This window comes from Salvelinus fontinalis, chromosome 17, assembly GCF_029448725.1.
Source record: "Salvelinus fontinalis isolate EN_2023a chromosome 17, ASM2944872v1, whole genome shotgun sequence".
NCBI classification, from domain to species: Eukaryota; Metazoa; Chordata; class Actinopteri; order Salmoniformes; family Salmonidae; genus Salvelinus; species Salvelinus fontinalis.
The window spans coordinates 46,592,406-46,611,792 of record NC_074681.1 but is presented as its reverse complement, the minus strand read 5'-3'; the positions used below and the strand labels follow the sequence as shown (position 1 = coordinate 46,611,792).

Sequence of the window (19,387 nt, the reverse complement as noted above, 5' to 3'; positions counted from 1 at the left end):
ACTGATCCTATGTCAGCACCTCTACTCTGAGAGACTGAATACAGACCCTGACCATGGCTAACCTGAAACTTCTGGTTCATGACCATCAGGGCTCGTTTGGCATTGCTCGGCCCAATGAATCGGCTGACAAGGGCAGTCCAGCCGAGAGAGAACTGGAAGTCGATGTTCTCCTGGAAGTCAGCGCAGAGGGTGGCCAGGTTAAGGTCGTAGGTCAGGACAAACTTCCTGCTGGGTAGGTGAATGTGGAACTGCTCCTGGACAGCAGGGGGCAGCAGCGGCCGAACATTCTCTGAAATACAGAATCATCATCATGGGTCTAACTACACATAAAAAGAATACATCTATATAAATCAATTACTTCCTAATTCTTGGATTGATATTGTAGCGATCCTCACTAATGTTACAATTCCACCCAAAGTGGGTTAACTCTATTGGAGAAATGTGTAGCAAGTTTGCCTTTCACAGGAGCGATCTGGGTTCTATTTCCGAGCCCTACGTTTGCTATATTGGTGACAGAGGTTTGGGATGGCGCCAGTGATGGTCCAGCACGGAGACGTACCTTTGTGTTCGGACAGGGCAGTGTAGCAATCCTCACTAATGAGCCCACATTACAATTCCCTCCAACTGGGTTAACCCTAATGTGTACCGTTGTTTGCCTTTCACAGGAGCAACACGGTTCCTATTCACGCTCCCTCTATTCGCCATAATATAATAATGTTCTGCCCATGATCACCAAACTGTTTTGAATTTCAAGAAACACATTCACGGCTCAAGCAAAGTGTGTACTATACCTACCAATCATGTTTTTCTGGCATGACTGCATGTGGCCAAGGATCCCAGTGGAACAACGAAAGGCCAAAGATGTACTCATCCTCTCTTCCACATGCATCATAAGCTTCTGCAGGTGAAAACAATGAGGAGAAAGAGATTATGAGAACGCATGTAATGGAGGTGGTTCAGTGAACTACGCTCGCGTGATCAGTAACCTTATCGGAGACCTGGATACCTAGGTTAGCTCTCAAAGCTCTGCCCAGGCTTTAGCTCAGCGGGCTAATGGTGTTGTGGTGAGTAGACAACCCGGGTTTGAACCTGGTTGGTCACACACACAACCTATTACTCAAAAGGATGTCAGTGAAGATTTAGTTTACCATCATTATATTTTTTAGACACAACCAAGTGCTAATGCCATAAAAAAACTAGAATTTGAATGACACTGACCAGTACTTTTAAAGTTCATACATCACTGTGTTATCATCCATAGATGTAAACAAAGCTTACATTCACACACACAGTCATACAGACACACACAGTACAATGCCCCATTGACCCTATGTCTATTGACCCCATCCACCCCCCTCTGACCAGCAGGACTTTAAGAGGCTTTCTTTTCAATCCTGTTTAGCTGATCGCTCACTCTCCTGCGGATGGCCGAGAGGTTATTAGCAAGGGATATAAATAGGTGCTGTGATTTTGTGCAAATAGGATAACTTAAATGGTTAATTAACCTCTAATTCCTCCCAAACCCGGATCCGGGAGCACCCCCATCAGTAAAAAAGCTGACTAGCATAGCCTAGCATAGCGTCACAAGTAAATACTAGCATCTAAATATCATTAAATCACAAGTCCAAGACACCAGATGAAAGATACACATCTTGTGAATCCAGCCATCATTTCCGATTTTTAAAATGTTTTACCGGGAAGACACAATATGTAAATCTATTAGCTAACCACGTTAGCAAAAGACACCACTTTTTTTACTCCACCATTTTTTTACTCCATCAGTAGCTATCACAAATTCGACCAAACAAAGACATAAATAGCCACTAACCAAGAAACAACTTCATCAGATGACAGTCTGATAACATATTTATTGTATAGCATATGTTTTATTAGAAAAATGTGCATATTTCAGGTATAAATCATAGTTTACCATTGCAGCCACCATCACAACTCTCACCAAAGCGACTAAAATAACTACAGAGAGCAACGTGAATTACCTAAATACTCATCATAAAACAATTCTGAAAAATACACAGCGTACAGCAAATGAAAGACACAGATCTTGTGAATCCAGCCAATATTTCAGATTTTTTAAGTGTTTTACAGCGAAAACACAATATGGCATTATATTAGCTTACCACAATAGCAAACCACACAACAGCATTGATTCAAGACAAAAATAGCGATAACGTATAACCCAGCAAAAGATATTAATTTTTTTCACTGACCTGCTCAGAATTCTTCAGATGACAGTCCTATAACATCATATTACACAATGCATATAGAGTTTGTTCGAAAATGTGCATATTTAGCGGCACAAATCGTGGTTATGCAATGAGAAAAGTAGCCAAGCTGCAAAGAAAATGTCAGGAGAAACCTTGGGAAAGGCACCTATTCTAATCGATAAGTAATCATAAACTTGACTAAAAAATACAGATTGGACAGCAAATGAAAGATAAATTAGTTCTTAAACTGTTTGGGCTCAAGGGGCAGTATTGAGTAGCCAGATAAAAGGTGCCCATTTCAAAAAGGCCTCGTACTCAATTCTTGTTCGTACAATATGCATATTATTATTACTATTGGATAGAAAACACTCTCTAGTTTCTAAAACCGTTTGAATTATATCTGTGGGTGAAACAGAACTCGACTTAGAGCAATTTTCCTATGTGTATGTCAGAATGCAGAATTTTGCTGGCTGTTCTGAGACCTGTGTATTAATTTGCCTGTCCTCTATTGGTTGAGATGTACTGCATACGCCTTCCCCTGTGTGTCAGCGAATAGGGAGACTTGAAATGGAGTTTCTACGTAGTTCCCAAAGGTTATAAATTGCTTGGAATCGAAGTGTCCCATCTTTCCACTCTTCACTCTGACGCAGGGAGGGTCTTGGCATGTCATGTTAGAAGCTCCTGTTTTAGCTCCTAGCTATATCCGGCTCTGTTTTTTATTCGATATAGGTGTTAAAGACATCGTAATGTTGTTATTTTAAACCAAATCATATCAGTTTATGTCAGTATATTGCGATTTTCGGGTATTTATTTTCGTGACGTTGTAGGAAGTTGGGTATCTCTAGCCCACATGGCTATTGTTTACTGCTAATTGCAACGTTGAAGACGACGTTCTCCAACCTAGCAACGATTATTTTGGACAAAGGACACCTTTCCCAAGATTCTGATGGGAGTTCATCAAAAAGTAAGAACTATTTATGCTGATAATTCATTGTTCTGTTGGAAAAAGTAAAATGCATAAGACGCCATTTCTTGCAGTGTAGCCTTGCGTTATCGCACCCTGTATTGCGCAGTAACGTTAATTTTAAAAATGTAATTCAGCGATTGCATTAAGAACTAATTTGTCTTTCAATTGCTGTCCAACCTGTATTTTTTTTGTCAAGTTTATGAATAGTTTTCGATAAGAATAGGTGGCTTTCCAAGATGGCGCCGGACAGATTGCTTGAGTATTTGGACACTATTTTCATTGTATAAGCACGATTTGTGCCGCAAAATATGCACATTTTCGAAAAAACTCTATATGCATTGTGTAATATGATGTTACAGGACTGTCATCTGAAGAATTCTGAGAAGGTTAGTGAAAAAATTAATATATTTTGGTGGTTTCTACGTTATCGCTATTTTTGCCTTGGATCAATGCTGTTGTTATGTTTGCTATTGTGCTAAGCTAATATAACGCTATATTGTGTTTTTGCTGTAAAACACTTGATAAATCGGAAATATTGTCTGGAATCACAAGATGCCTGTCTTTCAATTGCTGTACACTATGTATTTTTCAGAAATGTTTTATGATGAGTATTTAGTTATTTGGCGTTGGTGTCTGTAATTTTTCTGTCTGCTTTCGGTGCAATTTCTGACTGTAGCTGCAATGGTAAACTATGATTCATACCTGAAATATGCACATTTTTCTAACAAAACATATGCTATACAATAAATATGTTATCAGACTGTCATCTGATGAAGTTGTTTCTTGGTTAGTGGCTATTTATATCTTTATTTGGTCGAATTTGTGATAGCTACTGATGGAGTAAAAAACTGATGGAGTAAAAAAAGTGGTGTCTTTTGCTAACGTGGTTAGCTAATAGATTTACATATTGTGTCTTCCCTGTAAAACATTTTAAAAATCGGACATGTTGGCTTGATTCACAAGATGTGTACCTTTCATATGCTGTATTGGACTTGTTAATGTGTGAAAGTTAAATATTTAAAAAAATATATATTTTGAATTTCGCGCCCTGCACTTGAGCTGGCTGTTGTCATAAGTGTACCGACGTCGGGCTTGCAGCCTGAAGAAGTTTAATGCAATCGCTGTGTTAGATTTTTAAAATTAACGTTACTGCTACATACAGCGTGCGCTAAAGCGAGACCGCACCGAAATTCATGGCGGAATTATTGTTTAACATTTCTCAACATAAATACGAATTAACAGCATAAAGACTTCTTAACATTTGACTTTCTTCCATCAGAATCTTGGGCAAGGTGTCCTTTCTCCAGAACAATCGTCTTTTGGTTGAAAGATGTCCTCTTCTCCTGTAGAAATAGCAGCTAACGCTAGCTATGTGCAGGAGAGGTGTCCAACTGGTGATAGCGCGACACAAACAAATTCCAGAAAATCGCAATAAACTGCTATAAACTGCTATACGTCGGTTTATATTAACTACCTTATGAAGTTTTTAAGACAAAAATCAAATTAAATCAGAGCCGGAGATATAGAACTGCTAAAACCCCGTGTGGCCCCGTGTGGCTCAGTTGGTAGAGCATGGCACTTGCAACGCCAGGGTTGTGGGTTCGATTACAAAAGTAATCGAACCCAGTACAAAAAAAAAAGAACAAAAAAAAGGTATGAATGTATGTACTTGTAAGTCGCTCTGGATAAGAGCGTCTGCTAAATGACTTAAATGTAAATGTAAATGTAAAACGAAAGCTTTTCAGGATGCCATTGTGATGTCCCTGCTGCGCCTGGCGCCCCGTTGAAAAGGTCGGACCTTCCGTTCCACGGGCTTATATAGGGCCCCAGATGGTGCAATCCACTCCATTCAAATTCTCACTGCTTACTGACATCTAGAAGAAGGCGTATGCAGTGCATGTAGCCCCATAGCTTACATGGGAATTTATAAACTGACCCCAGAACAGAGACCTCGATTTCAGAAATCTCACTCCTTGACAGGAAGTGTGCTGCAGAATGAGTTCTGTTTCACTCAGAGAAATAATTCAAATGGTTTTAGAAACTAGAGAGTGTTTTCTATCCAATAATAATAATAATATGCATATTGTACAAGCAAGAATTGAGTACGAGGCAGTTTAATTTGAGAACGAATTTTTACAAAGTCGAAATGGCACCCCCCTATTGCCAAGAGGTTTTTGACATGTGGTAAATTAACCATAGATCCAATTCAAAAAACATACCTAAATAAAGTCCTAAATTGAAGAGGCGAGAATATAAAATATGTTTGGTGAGATAGGAAGGTAATTCTATGCGAACAAGATAACTCAAATGGTCAATTAACAAAAGTGAGTTAGCCATAGATCCGATTCCAAAGGCAATACTGAAATAAAGTTCAAAAAATGAAGAAAGAAGGGAAACCTAATATAGCGGAGTGAGATACGAGATATTAACGTCAAAAGAACAAGGAACAACAGAAAAATAGGCTGCTGACTAGGGATTTACGACCCCTGGAAAATAGCTTATAGGTTGTATACGGTGAGACCTAATGTCCGATCGAAAGACACCTCTATAGATAAAGTTTCAAGAAAGGAAAAGCACACCTAGAGTGTTAGCCCACTCTTAGGGAGTAGTAACATACACATCAATAGTGAGACACATAGGAGTAATTTAATCAGAATTTTAAAAGCACACACATAGAATAAGGAGATAGATATATTTATCAGTCAAAAGTCATAAGGAACAACTAAGAATAAGTATAACTTATAGTCGTATAAAGTGTGAGATCTAAATGATATATCAGGATTCATACAAATAGTTATTGTAAAATTCTAGGAAAGATTAACGGGGGCAATTTATTAACATAGGTTAAGGATAATAACGGTAAAAGGCACATACACATAGATTGTAAGAGGAAGCATAATAACAATAACAATAAGAACAATAATAGTAATTGAATAAACATGAGGAGTAAATCCCCTAAGGGAATCCCGAAGTTAACGGGAGATGAGAAATATATGCAGGGAAAAGATGGCCCGAAATGGAGGAAAAGGTACGAATTTGACAGATGTTTAAATCTAGAAAAACTGTAATCAATGATTAAACAAATAAATAGAGTTTGTGGGGACAAGGCAGAGAAGCAACGGACAGAAGGGCTCAACACCGCTCGTATTTGGCTGGCTGACGCTAGAAAAAGAGCGGAGGGGGCCAAGAAAAAGGGAGTTACCAAGGAGGAAGAGGCACAGAAAGGAGGACAGGATTTAGCAACCTTATTGAGAAAGTGGATAGAGGTAGAAAAGGGTGGAGGTGAGAAAAGACAAAGAACTCTGAAGAGAGATGACAGAGAGGGACCTAAATGTTACAACTGTAGCAAGCCAGGACATTTGGCTAAGTGTGAGGAACCATGCATGCACTGTGATAAGGTGGGCCACAATCACGAGGCTGTAGAAAGGACATAAAGGATAGGAGAGAGAGTCAAAGGCAAGAACAGAGAGAAAAAGGTCCGGCGCCTACAGCCAGACTCAGAGGAGGAATAGAAAAGAAAGAAGCAGATCACCTCAAGATAATTGTAGACAAACATAAAGGAGGCCTTAAGGGGAAGGGACCTAAGAGAGAAGGGGAAAAATGGACAGGATCAGACGATAGAAAATGTTTCAATTGTAATGAGACAGGACATTTCGCCCGGGAGTGTAAGGCTCCCTGTAAACATTGTGACCTAGTAGGACACACCCACTATTGGTATGTTTTGCCTAAAAAGATACGGTCGCTAGTGTTTGGACTGTTTGCAGACAGACTAAATGGGTTTTAATGTTGCAAAGCAAGCTTGGACCAAACTAGGCAAGTAGTATGTTAAAGTAGGGGAATTTCATAGATTTAAAGTACAGCATTGTATCCAAGGGTAGTGCATGCTCAATTAAGTACATATAACCATTGAGAAAATTTTAAACTAATAATTTGAGAGAGTACAAAGGAATTATCAGTATTATTAGGTTTTGTTTGTGGTCAACGTTTGGGTTTCTAAATCGGGGTTGTATAATGAAATGCTGAACCAAGTGGTTGTATTTTTTTCTGGGAATAGGAAGGTTTCATTGTCTCTTTGGAATGTTTCCTAGAAGTCACGATATCTTAAAGGGGTACACACGCACATGGAATGTTTAACGAAGTTTGATTTTCTGAGTTTTAATAAAACACGTGAATTCTGTGGATAAGGGAATGTTCTGGGAACCTGGGATAGAACATGTAGAAAATGGTTGATTGTTTTTCTTTAATTTGTCTAATATAGTAAGAAACACTACTGTGAAAGGGTGGTATGACTTTTGACCTCTATCATGGCTTTTCTTTGTGGTCTGATCAGCCTCATGGGAGGGCCATTTGGATAATGAATTTAAGGTAATTTGTAATACTGATTTTCAGGTGGCTTAAGTAATGTTTATAAATCTAGCAAAGTTTTATTTTCCTTTAGGAAGTCAGCTGTTGTATGCAGTGTAAGAAATTTGACACTTAGAGATTACTACCATAGACATGTGATTTTTCTAAAATCCATGAGTTCAGACAGGGAGACAGTGAGACATTTAGTAAATATTTGGAAACAACCTATATTTGATACGGACAGTTGTGGGAAGGAGCGACAGACAGACAGTAGAAAAGGCAGATGGAGAAGGGCTCCCCCGCCTTATGTGGAGGCCGAAGGTGACCTTGATGGTTTGGGAGTATGATGAGAAGGAGGGGGGGTGGCCAGGAAATGAGCAAGATAGAGAGAGAGCTGAAGGAATTTGAGGAGAATGAGATGGATAGACTGGGAGTGAGGAGCAGGTGACCTGGAGCATTATGAAGGTTAGAATCTCATAATAAACCAGGATTGACAGAAGATAGAAGTGACACAGAATAATTAGAAGACGATGAGAAGATACCCCAATTCCCACTCATGACCTTACCCAACCCCAGAGCTGGGGATGGAGCATAACCAGACACGATAGAAGTCTATAGGGCATGGAGACAGAGGGATGTAGCAAGGGCCTTAGAAGAAGTCGCACATCCTAAAACAGGAATAGAGGGATTCAGAAGAGAGTTGGCACAATGATAATTTGCCCATACTACCTAAGGCATTGTTTAGATATGCAGCAATATTGATACAGGGGCAGAGCCTTGTATCAACCGGAGGGATGGTAGATGGTAGAGGTAATTAGACAACAGTTTGGAGCATACGGAAATATTTGTGCACAGAATAAGCACCAGGGTAGACAGAAAGCAGGTTAGAGGAAGGATAGTGGTGCAGGTGGTAGAGCAGGTTAGGACACTTTGTGGCCTATTGGATATTGAAAAAAATATATATATATATTCTATATAATAGATATAGTAAATGGGTAGATGCGTTCCCAACTTACTTGGCGGACACGATTCCAGAGTTAGGGACCAGAACAGGTAGACATAGAAGTTGAAGATATACGAGCAGAACACATGAGAAGACTGTTTGTTAACTTCTTATGGCTGCAAGGGGCAGTATTGAGGAGCCTGATAAAATGTGTCCATTTCAAACATATTATTATTACTATTGGATAGAAAACACTCTCTAGTTTCTAAAACCGTTTGAATTATTTCTCTGAATGAAACAGAACTCCTTCTGCAGCACTTTTCCTGACCCGGAAGTTCAAAGTCTGAAATCGATGCTCTCTTCCTCTTCCTGCCTATAAATGGGCACAAGAGCTATTAGTAAACATGCACGTCATACACCTTCCTCTGGGTGTCAAGAAGGCTGTGAGAGAAGAAATGAGGTGATTATCTCGATCTGGGATGGAATAAATCCTCTTGGAATGACGTGTACCCCATTTCCGGTACTCTGAAGAACGCGATTTGGAAAGTGGGGTTGCCTTTTGTTTTGCTGACGTTATAGGCAACTATTATTTCAGGCTTTGATTTTATTTGATACATGTCACCATATCATCGTAAAGTATGTTTTTTCAATATAGTTTCATCAGATTATTGAAATTTTTTCGGGAGTTTTGCCGTGTTCCGTTCTCTTCCGTTTGTTTACATGGAGAGATCCGTGCAACCCGGCTAGCGCGCTTGCTAAATGGAGAGAGAATGTTGCCATTCTGAATCCAAACAACGACTCATCTGGACAAAGGACACCTTGTTCAACATTCTGATGAAAGATCAGCAAAAGTAAGACCCATTTTAAGATGTTGTTTCATATATCTGTCGTAGTCGCCGGTGCCCAAGTGTTTCTGGCTATTGTACGAAGCTAATATAACGCTACATTTTGTTTTCGCTGTAAAACACTTAATAAATCGGAAATATTGTCTGGCATCACAAGATGCCTGTCTTTCATTTGCTGTACACTATGTATTTTTCAGAAATGTTTTATGATGAGTAATTAGGTATTTGACGTTGGTGTCTGTAAATATTATGGCTGCTTTCGGTGCAATTTCTGAATGTAGCTGCAATGGAAACTATGATTTATACCTGAAATATGCAAATTTTTCTAACAAACCATATGCTATACAATAAATATGTTATCAGACTGTCATCTGATGAGGTTGTTTCTTGGTTAGTAGCTATTTATATCTTTATTTGGCCGAATTTGTGATAGCTACTGATGGAGTCAAAAACTGATGGAGTAATAAAAGTGGAGTCTTTTGCTAACGTGGTTAGCTAATAGATTTACATATTTTGTCTTCCCTGTAAAACATTTTAAAAATCGGACATGTTGGCTGGATTCACGAGATGTGTACCTTTCATATGCTGTATTGGACTTGTTAATGTGTGAAAGTTAAATATTTAAAAAAAATATCATTTGAATTTCGCGCCCTGCACTTGAAGTGGCTATTGTCATAAATGTACCGACGTCGGGCTTGCACGCCAAACAGGTTAACTTCTCTAGGATAGGGGGCAGCATTTTCACGTTTGGATGAAAAGCATACCCAAATTCAACTGCCAAATGCGCCAAATAAATGGACATTTTGGATATATACCGACGGAATTAATCGAACAAAAGAACCATTTGTGATGTTTATAGGACATATTAGAGTGCCAACAACAGAAGCTCGTCAAAGGTAAGGCATGAATTATAGTTTTATTTCTGCGTTTTGTGTCGCGCCTGCAGGGTTGAAATATGCTTCTCTGTCCTTGTTTACTATTGCGCTATCCTCAGATAATAGCATTGTTTGCTTTCGCCGAAAAGCCTATTTGAATTCTGACATGTTGGCTGGATTCACAACCAGTGTAGCTTTAATTTGGTAACTTTCATGTGTGATTAAATGAAACTTTGATTTTTATAGTAATTTTCATAGTAATTAATTTGAATTTGGCTCTCTGCATTTTCTCTGGCTTTTTGCCAAGTGAGACAGTAGCGTCCCGCCTAAACTCAGATTTTTGGATATAAATATGAACTTTACCGAACAAAACATACATGTATTTTGTAACATGAAGTGAACATGAACATGAAGTCCTATTAGTGTCATCTGATGAAGATCATCAAAGGCTAGTGATTCATTTTATCTTTATTTCTGCTTTTTGTTACTGCTCTATTTGGCTGGAAAAATGTCTGTGTTTTCTGTGGCTATCTACTGACCTAACATAATCGTTTGGTGTGCTTTCGCCATAAATCCTTTTTGAAATCAGACATGTTGGCTGGATTCACAACAAGTGTAGCTTTAAGTTGGTGTCTTTCATGTGTCATTTCATGAAAGTTAGATTTTTATAGGAATATATTTGAATTTGGCGCTCTGCATTTTGACTGGCTTTTGGCCAATTGGGACGTTAGCGTCCCACATATCCTAGAGAAGTTAACCAAACCCGTATGTCCAAGATTTTGTGTCCAACAGGGGAATTACAGGAGAAGGTGATTCACTCAATCCAACCAAGAGACAGCGTGTGGATCCAGTCGCTGAGGAGAATAGACTGGAAACTGCCTTCGCGGTGAGAATAGCTGAAAGAGCTTCCTGGGTTCATATCACACATTGCAAGAGGGTAAGACACACGGACACTGTCGAACAATCACAGAGTTAGGAGAAGAACCGAATACCAATAAGGTTCGGGGGTTACCTATCTAACGAAGATTCCCTAACCCGCCCTATCCTCCCTGTGTGTGTTCATAGAAGTGAAAATATGGGCTGGCCTCTAGCTGATGATGTGTTCTCCGGGAAAGGGTGGGGCTTTACAGGAGCGCTGATCGGTCTGAGCTGTCTGATTGTGGGAGCCATATTGTAGAAGATGAGGGTTTTGTATTGACAACGTGCAAAAGTTCACTTAATCTGGATAAACAGGAAGTGAGAGTTGAGCTAGGGAAGGATATCTCAGTCGAGCTCTATGTAGACCAAATGGGGTCTCTGACGACCCTTTGGCAGTCTAGAACTATGAGCCTTTATGGAAGATATCTGTGCAGGTCCCCGTGTAGTTCATGGAAACAGGTCATAGCTCACACCGAGAGAGAGGGCTATATAAATCCACATACCCAGTATGGAAGAAGATGGAGTATGGTGAAGGTGAGGGTTTTTGACTGTAATCTGGAGCCAGGGAACTATTGCATAAAGTTACGAATTACCATAAAAAATGTAAAGAAAGAGGATCTAGGGTTATGGTATGTTGGGTTTGATCAGGTTTCGGTTGACACCATAGTACCATTCCGGGTAGAAGAGGTTAGGGTCGGTGATAGTTCTACAGCCAGCCAGAATACAAGCAGAGCCCCTTAAGGAAGTGATTGAGGTAGAAACTAGTTATGGGGATTCCAACCTGTGGTTGGAATGGATTCAGTATACATCCAGATCAGTAGCTATAGAAGAATGTTATGCCTGCGCTACAGCCAAACCTCAGTTGACCACCACCCCTTTCCACTTGATGGAATTGATTCACCCAGGGGAATGGCCTGTGTGGTAAAGCTGTTCATGAAGGCAGGGCAGCCAGACAATGACAGTTGCAATGATCTGCATTATCTGTATCCCCATGTGCCCATTACATCCAGACTTCCCCCTTTCACAGTTACAGGAGGAAATTATTATTGTATGGCTCGATACATCACACACGGATAGGACGTAGGGGAAGTAAGAACATGCAATAGGACAGAGGATGTTACAACCGACAAGACAATGAGGGACCTGACTGGGTGGTTGAGTTCCGAGGACTTTAGTAAGATAAAAAGGCCTAGAGCGGATGTCTGGTGGTTGTGTGGCGGTATGAAGCTGTGGCCTAACCTGCCTACAAATTGGACCGGTATTTGTGCACTAGTGCAGTTAGGCATGCCCTTCACCCTTATCCAACACAAAGACCTAGTGCCAGGTAGAAGAGAAAGAAGGAGTGCTCCGTCAGAATCTTTTGACAATAGAGTTTACATTGATAGCATTGGGGTTCCAAGCCTGATGAGTTCAAAGCTAGGAATCAGATATGGGCTGGATTGGAATCAAGCTGGTGGTGGTCAACTCTCAATAAAAATGTAGATTGGATAAATTATATCTACTATAAACAATAGCATTTCATCGACTATACTAGAGAGGCGATGAAAGGGTTAGCAGAACAAACAGCTGCAACTAGTTTGATGGTATGGCAGAATAGAATAGCATTAGATATACTACTGGCTGAAAAGGGTGGGGTGTTTGTGATATTCGAATCAGAATGTTGTACTTTCATCCCTGATAACACAGCTCCAGACAGATCAGTGACCAAGGCCCTGGCTGGTTTAACTTCTTGACGCACGGATCCCTTTAGCGGGATCCTTTTCGTAAACAACCGCTGAATTGTAGAGCGCCAAATTAAAAAAAATATATATATATATTTATAATCATGAAATCACAAGTGAAATATACCAAAACACAGCTTAGGTTGTTGTTAACTTTTTAGGGATATGGGGCAGCATTTTCACTTTTGGATGAATTGGTGCCCAAATTGAACGGCCTCCTACTCTGTCCCAGATGATAATATATGCATATTATTATTACTATTGGATAGAAAACACTCTAAATTCTAAAACTGTTTGAATTATGTCTGTGAGTATAACATAATTCATATGGCAATCAAACTTCCAAACAGGAAGTGAAAATTCTGAAAAGGGTCGATGTGAAAGTCATCGCCTATTTCAATCCCTGTAATTTATGGATCTGTTTGCACTTCATACGCCTTCCACTAGATGTCAACAGTCAGTAGAACGTGGAATCAAGCCTCTATTGTGATGTGAGGCCAGATGGGAGCTATTTGAGTCACTGGTCTGGCAGATTGCAAGTTCCTGGTCACGCACGCTAGACATGGGATGTCAATATGTGCCATTACTTTTACAGACATGAAGAAATGCTCCGGTTGGGACGTTATTGGATATATATGATAACAACATCCTGAAGATTGATTCTCAACTAAGTTTGACCGACTTGTAATATAACTTTTAGAAGTTTTCGTCCGACGTTTGCGTTCACTTGCGCCAGTGTTTGGACACGACTCCTACACATGCTAGCTAAAGTTGCTAATTCGACTTAAGTAATGAACATTATCGAACAAAACAACGATTTATTGTGGAACTAGGATTCCTGGCACTGCATTCTGATGAAAGATCATCAAAGGTAAGGGAATATTTATGATGTAATTTCATATTTCTGTTGACTCCAACATGGCAGAGAAATTGTATTTATATTTGAGTGCCGTCTCAGATTATTGCATGGTGTGCTTTTTACTAAAGTTAAAAAAAAATCTGACACAGCGGTTGCATTAAGAACCAGTGTATCTTTAATTATATGTAAAACATGTATCTTTCATCAAAGTTTATGATGAGTATTTCTGTTATATGACATGGCTCTCTGCGATTACTCTGGATATTTTGGAGGCATTTCTGAACATGGCGCCAATGTAAACCGAGATTTGTGGATATAAATATGAACTTTATCGAACAAAACATAAATGTATTTTGTAACATGTTGTCATATGAGTGTCATATGATGAAGATGTTCAAAGGTTAGTGATTAATTTTATCTCTATTTCTGGGTTTTGTGAAAGCTATCTTTGGCTGGCAAAAAATGGCTGTGTTTCTTGGATTTGGTGGTGAGCTAACATAAATATATGTTGTGTTTTCGATGTAAAACATTTAAAAAATCGGATATGTTGGCTGGATTCACAACAAGTGTATCTTTAATTATATGTAAAACATGTATCTTTCATCAAAGTTTATGATGAGTATTTCTGTTATTTGACATTGCTCTCTGGAATTACTCCGGATATTTTGGAGGCATTTCTGAACATGGCGCCAATGTAAACCGAGATTGGTGGATATAAATATGCACATTATCGAACAAAACATACATGTATTGTGTAACATGTTGTCATATGAGTGTCATATGATGAAGATGTTCAAAGGTTAGTGATTAATTTTATCTCTATTTCTGGGTTTTGTGAAAGCTATCTTTGGCTGGCAAAAATGGCTGTGTGCTTTTTTGGATTTGGTGGTGAGCTAACATAAATACATGTTGTGTTTTAGCTGTAAAACATTTTAAAAATCGGACACGATGGGTAGATGAACTTCTCTGCGCTACGGATCCCTTTTACGGGATCATTTTCCTAAACAACCGCTAGAATTGCAGGGCGCCAAATGCAAAAATATTACTAAAAATATTTATAATCATGCAATCACAAGTGAAATATACCAAAACACAGCTTAGCTTGTTGTTAATCCACCTATCGTGTCAGATTTTGAAAATATACTTTTACAGCGAACGAAATCCAAGCTTTTGTGAGTGTAGCAATCAATGCTACAACAGCTAGCCCCAAATTAGCATGGTCACGAAAGTCAGAAAAGCAATAAAATGAATCGCTTACCTTAGATAATCTTCGGATGTTTGCACTCACGAGACTCCCAGTTACACAATAAATTTTATTTTTGTTCGATAAATATTACTTTTATAACAAAAAAACGCCATTTGGGTTGCGCGTTATGTCGGGAAAACTACAGCCTCGTTCACGTCCTGAAAGGAAGAAGAAATTCCCAAACGCATCAGATTAAAAAATATTACTAAAGATATTTATAATCATGCAATCACGAGTGAAATATACCAAAACACAGCTTAGCTTGTTGTTAATCCACCTATCGTGTCAGATTTTGAAAATATACTTTACAGCGAAAGAAATCAAAGCTTTTGTGAGTGTAGCAATCAATGCTACAACAGTTAGCCTTATATTAGCTTGATTAGCTTGGTCACGAAAGTCAGAAAAGCAAGAAAAATAATCGTTTACCTTAGATAATCTTCGGATATTTGCACTCACGAGACTCCCAGTTACACAATAAATTTTATTTTTGGTCGATAAATATTACTTTTATCACAAAAAAACGCCATTTGGGTTGCGCGTTATGTTCAGAAAGCCTTGTTCCGTTCGACAAATTCCAAAAAGTATCCATAATGGTCGTAGAAACATGTCAAATGTTTTTATAATCAATCCTCAGGTTGTTTTTAACAAACATAATCGATAATATTTCAACCGGACCATAACCTATTCAATAAGAGAGAAAAGCAAAATGGAGAGCTCCCCTCTGGCGCGCAGGCACTATTCAGAGAACACCTGACTACTTTTGAAAAAACTCGTTCATTTTTCAAAATAAAAGCCTGAAACTATGTCTAAAGCCTGGTCACAGCCTGAGGAAGCCATTGGAAAAGGGATCTGGTTGATACCCCTTTAAATGGAAGAATGACTGGCCAGGAAACACAGAATAAAAAAAAAAAATATCACTTCCGGGATATATTTTCTCAGGTTTTTGCCTGCAGAATCAGTTTTGTTATACTCACAGACAATATTTTGACAGTTTTGGAAACTTTGGAGTGTTTTCCATCCTAATCTGTAAATGATATGCATATTCTATGATCTGGACCTGAGAAAATGTCAGTTTTCAGTCATATTAGCGACACATCCTAGTTGTTTCATCTTTAGATACCCACTCTTTCTCAGTTTTTAACAGAGATTTTCATCTCTTTCACATATGGAACCACTCATATCAGGTTTGCTGTTTAGTATGGTGTTTTCCTGCGAATTGCATTTTGTCAAGTGTTTGAAAATGACGTTTTATTGGCTGCTACATTACAGGAGTTGCATGATCTGTTAGGATGAATTGCCATAATCGAAATGTGATCTAAGTGTTCTATCATTCTGGGTACTGTGGGTGGATGCTCTAATGGGTTACACACCCAATGCGTACACTGTATAGATCTGGTCAATGTCTCAAATGGCCGGTAAATTAAAATCTTCCTGGTCACATTGTCTGGCGCCACATTTTCCTAAAGGAAACCCTAGTGTGTGTTTGTGTGCATAGGTCGGTGCTTGAGGCGTCACTACAGACCCGGGTTCAATCCCACAGTGCTTGCCCATGGGCGTGGAGGTTAAATGTCACATTTAAAAAACATGACAGTATAGAAAGGGGAAATAGTTAATATTGCTAGGATATAGGATCTAGAAGCAGAACTCACTGCTTTGTAGAGCGGCAATGCATGTGGTGTTGCTATAAAATCAGCACTGAACTCATCAACCAGCGCTGGGAGACCACGAATCTGCTCCACCATGGCAACGGTCACCTAAACAAAAATGTGTAGTAAAATCATAAACCAACATATCCTTTACTAACCTTAATCTGTCCATTGCCTACACTATTTATATGTGGCTAACAATACACAAAATATCACTGAACACAAAATCATGAACACAAACTGCTTGTCAGGCCAACTATAGACAAACATATGTGTTGTATGAGAGAGTTGTTCGTCTGTTAATCCGGAACCAATCATTTACTCACACATTTACGCACCGCTATCCTTGCATTATTTTGATTTGAGATCTGTGTGCTTCATGAAAACGTTCTCCCATTAACATCAATTCATTATTTAGGTCAAGGGTGAAAGATGTGTGCGCTTATCTCAACTCTGAATCAGGCCTATAGTAAATAATAGGCTATTCCTCTTTGTCATTTGCCTTAACAGTCCCTCCCTTTTTATACAACTGTACATGGGTGAGTGCGAATGTCTACCTTGGCAGCCACCTCATCTGTTATGGTGTTGATTTTCTCTTTGACGTTCTCAGTCAGGCGGTTAAGTTGGCCTCTGACAAAATCTAGACGGTCCTTCTGGTCCTCTCGGTCCTCCAGGGAAAATATCCTGCACACGGAGAGGTCAAAGGGGAAAGAGCAAAGGTTGTCATAGTTAAGAGCAAATTGGAAGGCTTCTCTCTTTCAAGGCTAAATCCTATGCCGAGATGCACATTTGAGTCGGAGTTTTGCGCAATTCATACAGTACATGGATGTTAGTAGGAAGTTAGTGTAAAAAATGGAGGTTTGGATGCACAGATCTAGCGTTTGGACCTTTAAAGGGATACTGCGATATTTAGGTCTTCAATCTATTTATCCATTACTATGAATAGCTTTGTAAGACCTTAAATGACCAACCACCCAGTTTTGGAGTATTTAGAAGGTCTATTCCCCTGCTTTTGAGAGGAGCTGGCTACTGTACTGGGGGACTTCCAGCAATTGCGCTAAACTAACGATATGCTAACTTCAATAATCTCCAAACAGCATGCAGAGACATAACAATGGTATCCATGAGTTCATCGGACTCTGGGTAAGTAGATAAACGGTCTAAATCTTGAAATATCACAGTATCCCTTTAATCTAATGATTAATAATCAATAGTGTTTAAGGGCGTATGGCAGAAGCACATTACCAATGCTCCTATAAAAAAAAACTAGGGGAGAAACTCACTTCCTTTCGGCGGATGCGATATTTATGGCGTCCATGACTGCTTTGATTGCTTCTGTGATCTGCCACGCCCTGAGCGTGTGCTGCTCAAACTTGGTCTTGACCGCAGAGTGTGAGATGAACTCCTGTGCAGTCGTAAGTACAGCAAGTTAGTGTGCCAATGCCACTCAAGGTGAAATTGACAGTGATGTTACAATGGCCCATGACAATCAGTTATGCTTCAGTGCTCGCCTCAAAAGTCCTCTCGAATCTCTGGAACTCCCTCAGTCTCTCGTGGAATCCCTCTGCTAAAGCGCCTCCTAGCAAGACCAGCAGAAGTCAAAATCAAAATAACAATGGAGGACCACCAGCATGTTAAGTTATAGTTAATGTGGGCATTCATGGATGGCCGGGTAAGGTGAACAGTTCAAAGCTTTAAGACAGCAATGATGTTTTTGAGGCGAGACAGTAACAGGAGAGAGATGCCTGTTACAGGGCCGATGGAGGAAAATCTGTCAGGAGTGTGCTGGCGACTGCTTGTCAACTTCTTATGAATGCCTATGTATTCAAGTAAATTGTTATGTTGCCTTCTAAATTACCATAACCATATCAATATCGTATAATTATTGTTCCCAAACCTCATCAGAGAGCCAGCCCAGCCAGTCAATCAGCACCATGCAACCTAGCCTTTGGTCCCTCCTCGCCGATCTCACCTGTCTCGATCTCACCTGTCTCGGGCATGCCCTGGGCACAGTGCATCCTGGAGCTGAGCACCTCCTTGGCCGACACAAAGAAGATCCGGCCTGGCGCCTCCTCTTGTCTCACCACCCTCAGCTCCTCCACCAGGAAACTCACACAGCGGTCCATGTGCTGCTTACGCACCTGAGGGAGCTCATGATCCATTAGGTTTGACATTTTGGTCACTCAAAAAGTAGGCAAATCGAATGAAGGGCTCAATGAAGCACCCATAAGCCCTTTATAAGTGGGACCCATCTTGTTTTTCTCACAGCTAAACTACACAAGACGTGTAATGTAAGCATAGTGTACACAAAGGGCAAGCGTGGATGACTGAGCCACTGTGAGCAAAGAGAAATCATACTCCAGCTGAGCAAGCAGCAAGTGAATGAGGCGCTCTTGCGCTGCTTAAGTGTCTATTTCAAGTATTTCATTCCTGCTTTCAGTGTTCTCCATAAGCGGATTGCACTATTGATTGCTTCGTCCTTTTGCTGCTTCTGGTGTAGCATGGCAAAAACAACGCTTATGAAATGCTTGCACTATGCTTGCAGTGTAGTTTCACAGTCAAACTCACTTCTTCAATGTACTCGGGCTCCCACGCAGAGGCATCCCAGCGGTTGTGCAGGATAAAAATGTTTGGCTTGGATATTCGCTCGCTCACTTTGTGGAAAAACAGCTTCTCCTTTAAAGAGTAATAGACACATCAAGAAACACATATATATGAGTAGAGAAGCAATGGAAAGAAAAAATGGTTTTTAAATGAACAAATAAGTGTGCATAACGTGCATAAATCCATCATGGGAC

At 39.7% G+C, this 19,387-nt stretch overlaps 1 protein-coding gene across 8 annotated transcripts in view; it reads right to left on the bottom strand.

Moving 5' to 3' along the window:
- The window catches only part of mfn1a (mitofusin 1a), a 42,907-nt gene that overhangs the window by 12,851 nt on the left and 10,669 nt on the right, over positions 1-19,387 (bottom strand). For 3 of the 8 annotated variants that reach the window (XM_055867628.1, XM_055867630.1, XM_055867627.1), the window contains exons 6-13: positions 19,158-19,265; positions 18,577-18,730; positions 18,101-18,168; positions 17,873-17,994; positions 17,147-17,273; positions 16,593-16,697; positions 796-898; positions 63-289 (exon numbers count right to left, since the gene is read on the bottom strand). In XM_055867628.1, the coding sequence (XP_055723603.1) occupies positions 63-289; positions 796-898; positions 16,593-16,697; positions 17,147-17,273; positions 17,873-17,994; positions 18,101-18,168; positions 18,577-18,730; positions 19,158-19,265 (1,014 nt within the window). Of the gene's footprint in view, positions 1-2; positions 290-795; positions 899-16,592; positions 16,698-17,146; positions 17,274-17,872; positions 17,995-18,100; positions 18,169-18,576; positions 18,731-19,157; positions 19,266-19,387 lie in introns of all 8 variants that reach the window. The other 5 variants (XM_055867629.1, XM_055867631.1, XM_055867625.1 and 2 more) reach the window with 4 other exon arrangements.